This window comes from Podarcis tiliguerta (genome assembly GCF_965153285.1).
Source record: "Podarcis tiliguerta genome assembly, chromosome: 16".
Lineage (NCBI taxonomy): Eukaryota > Metazoa > Chordata > Lepidosauria > Squamata > Lacertidae > Podarcis > Podarcis tiliguerta.
Window position 1 is genome coordinate 6,300,987 of NC_139549.1, and position 9,690 is coordinate 6,310,676.

Consider the following 9,690-nt stretch of genomic DNA (forward strand, 5'->3'; position numbering starts at 1 on the left):
ATTTATCTACTTGCACTTTGACGTGCTTTCGAACTGCTAGGTTGGCAGGAGGAGGGACCAAGCAACAGGAGCTCACCCCGTCGCGGGGATTCAAACCGCCGACCTTCTGATCGGCAAGTCCGAGGCTCTGTGGCTTAACCCACAGCGCCACCCACGTCCCTGAAATGTTCATAGATTATTTCTTTTTTAAAAACCTACTGTGAACTTGTTAAAACACAAGTATGCTTTGAATATGAACAGTAGCAGATCTTAACTGAGAAAATTGTGTTGAAGATAAGATGTAGAATAACTATATTATGCAGCAACATTTGAAATTTTGGGGAAACCATGGAGGTGTGATGAATTATGACATTGGCAATGGGGTAATGGAAGAAGACACTGCATATGTGTTGATTCTGAAATAAGTTTTATTCTCTCCCATGCATTATGGGAAATTGAAGCAAGGAAATCAGCAGGGGTGGGTGGATGAGAAAACTCCCATCCACCGCAAACACACACAGCCATTCATAAGTTACATTGAAGAATGAGCCACACATTGGACATGCAAGCATAAAATGCCATTGAAGAATGAAAGGGCAAAGAAAGCAACATGCAGAAGTGTCCTGGGTTTAACATGTCGTTGTCAGGATGCTGATGCGAGGTAGCAAAGTTCGCTTTTCTTGGGTTGCTTGGCAAATGTTGCATTTTACTTGATGCTTGGCAATGGGCAGACCTGTTTCGTTGGCCCAATGCATGGTGGGACGACAATGGGGCACTTGGTCTGTGAGTATCCACCACCAGATCCACCGCTGCTGCAACAGACAGCTCCGCCACTGCCGCTGCTGCAGCACACAGCTCCACCACTGCCACTGCTGCAGCAGACAGCTCCGCCACTGCCACCACCACTGCTTCCACCAGGTACGACAATGGTTTTCCCACTGCCGCCACTGTATCCTCCTCCACCGTATCCTCCTCCAATCACCTTAACCCCACCTGAGCTTCCACCACCGGATGAGCTACAACAAACTGCGCCACCGGAGCCGGACGAGCTGCAACATACTGCACCACCACGGCCGCCGCTAGCTCCACAGCAAACCCCTCCAGATCCTCCACCAACAACTATGGGGATCTTTTGCTGGCCATATCCATATCCACCTCCATATCCACCACCCATTCCACCTCCAACGCAACACCCAGAAGACTGGCCACTGCCACCAGATGATCCACAGCACACTGCGCCGCCGCTACTGGCTCCGCAGCAAACCCCTCCAGATCCTCCACCAACAACCATTGGGATCTTTTGCTGGCCACCTCCATATCCACCTCCATATCCACCTCCGCTTGGTATAACGATGACTCCACCGGACTGTCCACCGCCGCCATATCCTCCACCTGCAGAGCAGCAGCAGCAGCCGCCCCTTGAACTGCCGCAGCAGCAACAGCCGCCCCTGCTTTGTCTTTGCTTGCTCATCTTTCGGCTTTCGTGTGGTGCGTTAGACCTGGAAAGTGGACAAAGCATAGTTAATGCACACTGCTAGCTGCAATGCTCCTTTCTCAAACGGCCTCATTCTCATGGTGGTCAACTTGTGTGTAGGCTGCAGCAGCAGGGAGTACAGGTGGCGACTGGCTGTGTGTTGGATCACATGGTTGAATGCATGTTTGTGTGTTGGTTGGTTTGTGCGTGTGTTGGGAAGGAGAAACAATTCTGGACCAGTTTCCTTTCTCCATAAATGTCCATTCATTTAAACACTTTGATCTCTGAAACTGGCACTCTTACAGATGCCACATGGTACTCATTGCACATTTCTAAGAAATTGATATTTTAGTGTTGCACCACCCACATTTTGGAACTCCCTGCCAGTTGATATCAAGTAGGCATTGTCACAGTAGTATTTTCTGCCCCTGCTGAAATCAAGCCTTTTGAGAAACAATGATGGTTTAATGTGGCTTTTAGCTTATTGGTTATTGCCATGTTTCTCAGACTGTATTGTCCTGTATCCCCTTTTTTCTATTTTGTTCCTGCTTTGCAGTGATGGAACTCAGACACTGATTTACCACCTCCAGAATCGCTAGCTTCAGCTGTTTCCTGTACTATCTTCCTTGAATCTGCTTCCTCAGTGCTTCCCTGGATGACTGCAAGCTAACAAGCCAAACCATTTATCTGGTGTAAATATGGAGGTCAGATAATGGGATAACATTGCTCCTCTACACGAGTTAAGCAGGTCTGGCCCTGCAAACTGTGCATGGATGTATAAGGCCTCTGCCGGAAACAATTCCTCGGTGAATTTTTGTCTGGCAGATTAATCCTTTAATTTAAAAGGATTAAAATGCCTTGAAGAAAACTTTGGCTTAGCTGCAGCTATCATTCAAGCATTGCTGTTGGGGAGGACACACCAATTCATCTGCCTTGACCTCTGCTGCTCAAGTACCATCGCCCAACTCCAATTACAACAAGCTTCTGCATGTTTGTGGATACAGTAGCTACACTGTGCACCAATATTTCACCCCAAACCTTAGCAGCAAATACCCAGAGAACAAAGGGAGAACTCCCAACAGATTCTCCACTTCTCATTTGCATCGAGAAAAATGTCCCTCTCCCTCCAATGATTGGAAGGAATTGCACACTGTATCAAGAACCCAAATCAACCCTTTGTAGCCTCCAACCCAAATAGCATTATTGTTCCATCTGTGCATAGCTGAAGATGTTTCCATCCATTCAAAGGAAGGAGGATGATCTGAGCATTGAGCTTACCTTGTTTAGCAGATGTACTGGAGTGAGGGAGAAGTCTCAATGGATTCGAATGATGAGCTTGGGGACCAGAGATCCTCTTTATACCCATCTTCTGGCCACTCCTATCGGAAGTGAGGCACCCCAGGAATGGTGAGTGGCACAGTTACAACTTCCCTTAACTGTCGGCCTCATCAAACCCAAGATGTCAGACAAATCATGAGATCCATATCTCACTTTTGTATCACTGTTATTGTACAGAGCGTAAACAGCTTAATGAAGGTGCTCCACCCAATGAGCAAGTTCCTGTGATGCTGCTTTGTAGCGGTGTCTCACATATTTGTGGTGGCTCTTGATGGATGATGTATTCAAGGGTGGGCTTTTGCTAGAGATAAGCAAATCAGAATATATCCAGTCCCAATTGCTACTGCACTTGCTTATCCATAGGTTGAGAGACTGTTGTGCTACAGTCCTTAGGGTGTTGGACTGGATGTGGGAAACCACTTTTGGCAATGAAGCTCACTGAGTGTGACCTTGGGCCAGTCACTGCCTTTCAGCCTATCTAACAGGATTGTTGTAGGGATAAAATGAGGAAGGGGAGAACCATGTAGGCCACTTTGAGTTCCTGGAGAAAAAGGAAGAATATAAATGCACTACATCAATCAATTAAGTCTGTTCCCTGTCATTTCTATGTTAATCGGATATTTATTTATTTTTAAGTGTGTGGATTTGTTGATAAACACGCAGGGTTGTACTCGTCTAAGTTCTACTTGGAGTAAACCTATTGGAAACCAGCAGCCTAAATGAGTTGTGAAGGGATCTACTCTGAATAGGACTAACGTTGGGTTCTTTGTAGCAATGGATGTGTATGCACATGATGTTGAGCAGAAGTGGAGGCTTTTTATACACCGTACATCAGTTGACATGAAGAAGTGTACACTTGTTAGATACCCTCCAACATCCCTCAGATGAAAATAGAATCATAGAATCATAGAGTTGGAAGAGACCACAAGGGCCATCGAGTCCAACCCCCTGCCAAGCAGGGCTTTGAGGCACAGCTTCTTCTCTCGCTCCAGACAGCTACTCCCACACCACACAACTCCCCCTCCCCTACCTCCTTCCTCCCCTCCTCCCCCTTTCTCCCCTTCCCTTCCCTTCTACCCTGCCATCCCTCCTTCCAAGCCTTCTACTATTCCTTCCCCTACCCACTCCTTTCCCCTCTCCACCTTCCTTCCTTTCTACCCTTCTACCCTTCTACTCATCACCCTCCCCCTTTCCCTATCTTCTATCCTACCCTACCCTGCCTACCTTTCCAACCCTCCCCTCCCCAATGTGGGGGCTGAATGCCATGTGCCCCCTTCCACCCTCATCAAACACAGGGCACAGAGAACCCCACCATCTTCCTCCTGTTTCAGCTGCTAATGTGCTTGTTAAATGTGCAACACCTCTCCCAATTTTCCTGTTGGGTCCCAGTAACACAACACAAAAGCTTTCATTCTGCCTCTCAAGTAGCTTGAAGCAGAGTCCCAAAAAATTTTCTTACAAGCATCCAAGTGGCCCTGAGGACAAAAGAGGATGAAACAAAGATTTCCCTTGTCATATATGCTCATTCCTTCTCGTTCCAAAATAGATTTTATCTTGAACAATTGCAAACACAATTAGTTAACAATTAGAAAACTTTTGTTGTTGTTTAATCATTTAGTCGCATCCGACTCTTTGTGACCCCATGGACCAGAGTATGCCAGACACTCCTGTCTTCCACTGCCTCCCGTAGTTTGGTCAAGCTCATGTTGGTAGCTTGAGAACACTGTCCCACCATCTCGTCCTCTGCCCTCCATCTTTCCCAACACCAGGGTCTTTTCCAGGGAGTCTTCTCATCTCATGAGGGGGCCAAAGTATTGGATCTGTCCTTCCAGTGACCACTCAGGGCTGATTTCCTTACAAATGGATAGGTTTGATCTTCTTGTGATCCCAGGTTTCAGGGATTATGGATGCCCATATCACAGACTCTCCCCTTAGTAGCTACTCCTTTCCTGAACAGAACAAAGCTACTCCTTTCCTGAACAGAACAAAGTTGGAATGGTGCAAATCCATACTGGAGTGATTCTATATGACTTTGCAAAGTTTTCTGTATAGTTAGAGCTATGGTTTTCCCAGTAGTGATTTATGAAGTGAGACTGGACCATAAAGAATGCTGATCACCGAAGAATTGGTGCTTTTGAATTATGGTGCTGGCGGAGACTCTTGAGAGTCCCATGGACTGCAAGAAGAACAAACCTATCCATTCTGAAGGAAATCAGCCCTGAGTGCTCTCTGGAAGGACAGATCGTGAAGCTGAGGCTCCAATACTTTGGCCACCTCATGAGAAGAGAAGACTCCCTGGAAAAGGCCCTGATGTTGGGAAAGATGGAGGGCACAAGGAGAAGGGCACAACAGGGGGCGAGATGGTTGGATAGTGTTCTCGAAGCTACCAGCATGAGTTTGACCAAACTGCAGGAGGCAGTGGAAGACAGAAGTTCCTGGCGTACTCTGGTCCATGGGGTCACAAAGAGTCGGATGCGACTAAACGACTAAACAACAACAACAAAAGTTTTCCCAGTGAGCCAGCACATAGATACGTCCATCAACGAATTGTCACATGTGATAATGTGCAGCAAAGGCGCCTTGAATAGATAGGAAAAACTGCGAAGAAGTGCTCTGTGGGGACACCTGCAGAAGTGATTGCGCCAATCTTGGTAGTCTGGTTGTGTGTGCACAATATCTGCTGGAGGGGCAACCCCCCCGACCTTTACATAAATTCCTGCAACAAAATGATGTAGCTGTTTGAACAATGCTTGCATTTGAGCATGACCAAGGGTGGACTGGACATGTGTAATGCCAATTGCTTATGTGACTTGATGGGTTGAGAGACATGGCAAGGCAGGTTGAAGATAAGAGATAAGGGTGTTGTAGAGGCAGTGGAACCGAGTCTACTTTAAAGGTAACCTGATAGACGAAAACATTGCTTTTCATGAGTTTGCATAAGCAATGTAAGCAACAAAATAGTACCAATTAGCTTAAAGTTCTTTGTTTGAGAAGATGTTAAAGAGTCCTTTGTACTATGCCATGGGCATCTCTGGCCCCCACCTTACCTGGTGGGTGAGGGATTCTACTAAAGCAGTGAAATAAAGATCACCGGTTTTGAGTGCCTTCAATTTGTTTAGATTTGGGCTCTGTCTATTTATATAGTCACACCTGGAAAAGAGACTTCGGTGGGTTGAGAGATTTCTCACAACAAAAATATCCCCTCCTTCAAAATTCTGAGAGCAGGAGTCTCCAATACCACTTTAACAAACACAAAGTGTGGGTGATTGAAACACCCCCCAAAAATGCACACAGGGCTTCACACCGCTGACTTTCTGGCCTTAAAAGAAGGGGATGACAGAGGATGAGATGGTCGGACAGTGTTCTCGAACTACAAACATGAGTCTGACCAAACTGCGGGAGGTAGTGGAAGACAGGAGTGCCTGGCGTGCTCTGGTCCAGGGGGTCACGAAGAGTCGGACACGACTAAACAACTAACAACAACAACAAGATTTTGAGGGGACCCTCTAAATCCTAGATACTAATTGGATTTTGATTCTTTGTTACATGAAGGGAAAACCCAACCTGCAAAAAAATTCCTCCTCTAGCCTATGTAAACAACCTGGCTGGGTTAGGACCATTAAGGAAAAATAAAGGGCCATTGAAAGCCATTGGCAATGCCAGAGAACTGTCCCTCCCTGCTGTTATAGGGTGTAAACAGGGAAAGGAAATCTGGAAGTTTCCTAGAGTGACTGGGTATGATGTCATATGAAAAGTTTGGGGCCTTTTTAGCATAAGGCTTAGGACAGGAGAACAAAAACAGAATGATCTTGGTTTGTTGGCTGAAGGCAGGTGGGGAGACAGACTATGGACTCCAGAGCTGCACCGTTGTAAGTACAACCCCTCTTGAGATGACCATGCTATAACACAGGCATAGGCAAACTCTGGCCCTCCTGATGTTTGGGACTACAATTCCCATCATCCGTAGCTAACAGGACCAGTAGTCAGGGATGATGGGAATTGCAGTTCCAAACATCTGAAAGGGTGGAGTTTCCCTATGCCTGCTATAACATCTGCCAGTGGCGCCAACTCTAGGGGCCCCCAGGAGTCCTAGCGATAAGGTTACCAGACTTTTTTCAATGAATCTGGGGACACTTTTCAACTTCAATGAATTTTGTATGGGGACTGATTTGTAAATCTGGGGACTTTCCCGGGGAAACGGGGACGTCTAGTAACCTTATTCTAGCACCCACAATGTTTTTATTGTTGGTGCTCAAACCCACAGCCTCCGCCGCCAACTACTGTGCACCACTGCTGCTGTGTACACTGGCAGAGGAAGGTGGGCGTGAGGGGTGCAGTACACTCTGGGTGTCAACCATGAGGGTGGGTGACATTGCCGCACCACACCCACCCCTCTCGCCGCACAAGCAGCACCTCCAGATGCTTGCCGCATGGGCAGTGGGCTGCTAGGGACGCTCCTTGCACGGGCGACTAGCAGAGCCCCCAAGCTCTCCGCACGGGGGGGGGGGGGGAGGGTGGCTAAGGATGCTCGCCGTGTGGCCAGTTAGCCCTGCTAACTGGAGGGGCTGTGGAGGTGCTGTGGATAGGCTGTGCCTGCCCCTCCTATTGCACTGAAGGGAATTCCATTAAAGGAATCCTGGGGCTTGCCACGATTTCGTCCAATCCCTGTCATGGGACCAGGGCCGCCCAATCCCTGTCATGGGAATCCCTGTCATGGGACTAGGGCCGGCAAGCTTTCGGGGAGCTGCTGGGGTGAGCGGCGTGGGTCCAACGCTTAGCTCAAATGACCCCCAAGTTTGACTTTCCCTTCTATTGGCTACCGATCGGACCTCGGGATGTCAGTTCTGTCCCTGGTGGGGGGACAGATAGTCATAACCAATGTCTAAACAACCACTCACTGATTTTGTATTTTAATAAAGTTGTGGCCAAAATAGTGCCCAAAAACCAAAACTAAAATTACGTGTTATGTGTGAAGTTATTTGAGGGGTGGCCTGGGGACCTACACATGCAACTACAATCCCTTTATCCTAACTCAAGTATAAAGATGTGAATAAATCAGGTTTCAAACCAGGTGTTTATGAAATATTGGTGGACATCAAATTGTATAATGAGTGCTCTCCATTTGGAAGTTGAAGTCAAATTCATAAATGGAATGCTAAGCAACAGCCAGTTACAACTCCCCGGTGTTTACAGATAAGCATCTTCTCCCTGTATCCTTAACTATCAGGAAGAACTTACTTCCTCAACCACAACAAAAAACACTTCCCGTATCTCGGACAGTTGCACCATTTAAAATTGCAGTGTAAGCTTCTGAGAACAGGGAGCTGCCTTATCTATTTGTTATCATGTTTATTCCAACTCCACCACCGCCTCTCCTGTTGGATTCCTTACCACTCCTTCACCATTAAGCCCTATGGTTAGGCTTGCCATACGCCAGGAAAATTCCTGACATGTCCTGGTTTTCAGGTGTAAAAATGGGATCGGGGGAGAATGTTGCCAAATCAGAAAAAAAAAAATGTCAGGAAAAACCCAGATGTATGGCAACACAATGGAAAAAGCAGGGGGGAAAGCTCCACAATTTTGCTGGTTTCCTTTAAAAAACACACAAAAGCATTCAACAACTTTGTAGGTGTCAGGTGTTTTACTCCTTGAAATATGGCAACCCTATCCATGGTGATTTCCATGATTTTAAAAAACACAAGATTAGAACCAGTTAAAAGAATATATATATACAATCAGAAGGACAGCTTGGATGGCTATTAAAAAGTATCCAGCAAATTCATGGTACATAAAGCTATCAATGAAGACTGCCAACATAGCATGATACAGTGGTGCCTCGCAAGACGAAATTAATTCGTTCTGTGAGTTTTTTCGTCTTGCGGAGCACCACTGTGTATTGACGGTTTCCCATAGGAATGCACTGGCGGTTTTTTAAAAAAGGCGCAAGACGTTTCATCTTGCGAAGCAAGCCCATAGGGAAATCCGTCTTGCGAAGCAACTCAGAAAACGAAAAACTCTTTCGTCTTGCGAGTTTTTCATCTTCCGAGGCATTCGTCTTGCGAGGTACCACTGTAGATAGATGAAACTTTATTCTCATTAGCCAATGGCCATAGCAACAATAAAACATTACAGTACAGTGGTACCTCGGGTTACATATGCTTCAGGTTACAGACTCCGCTAACCCAGAAATATTACCTCAGGTTAAGAACTTTGCTTCAGGATGAGAACAGAAATCGTGCTCCGGCAGTGCGGCGGCAGCAGGAGGCCCCATTAACTAAAGTGGTGCTTCAGGTTAAGAACAGTTTCAGGTTAAGAACAGACCTCCAGAATGAATTAAGTTCTTAACCTGAGGTACCACTGTATACACAGAAAGGAAAATTTGATATAAAGTCCTGAATCAGCAGTCAGGTAGTGACCTTATTCTGATTGACCCTGCTATGAACCTAGCAACCTTTGCTGTTATCTGCTCATTTTCATCTGATAGAAGAAAGGACATGGTGGCAGTGGTTGAGCGCCCTGGGATGGTTAGTATGAGTGGGGTGATGATCTCATTCCTCAGGTCTTTGTAGAGAGTGCAAGACAGGAGGACATGTGCCACTGTTTCGGTGCTACCGTCTCCACAGCGGCAAAGATGTTTCTCAGGCGAGATCTTTTGGAATCAACCCTCAAGTACTGCAGATGGCAAAACATTCAGTCTTGCAAGTGTAAAAGCACATCTGTATTTTGGGATAATAGGTTTGTGCAGATATGGGGCCAGAGAATCAAAATGGAAAGGTGGAAAATGAACATACCAAGGGCAGAATTTCCTTATAGTGGCCAGGTTGTTCTGATGCTCGATATCTTTTGGGCGTTGACCAATTAGACTATTTGCTTTAGTAGGGCCCACAGTGAGTAGGTGT

At 46.5% G+C, this 9,690-nt stretch overlaps 1 protein-coding gene across 1 annotated transcript; it reads right to left on the reverse strand.

The window, feature by feature from the left end:
* Positions 1 to 389: 389 nt before the first annotated feature.
* On the reverse strand, positions 390 to 2,858 carry LOC310666164 (uncharacterized protein). Its single transcript, XM_083416829.1, has 2 exons — positions 2,732 to 2,858; positions 390 to 1,478 (listed from the first exon to the last, which is right to left on the reverse strand). Exon 2 carries the CDS (start codon positions 1,448 to 1,450, stop codon positions 686 to 688), a length of 765 nt encoding a protein of 254 aa, XP_083272955.1. The 5' UTR covers positions 1,451 to 1,478; positions 2,732 to 2,858; the 3' UTR covers positions 390 to 685.
* Between the last annotated feature and the right edge of the window lie 6,832 nt (positions 2,859 to 9,690).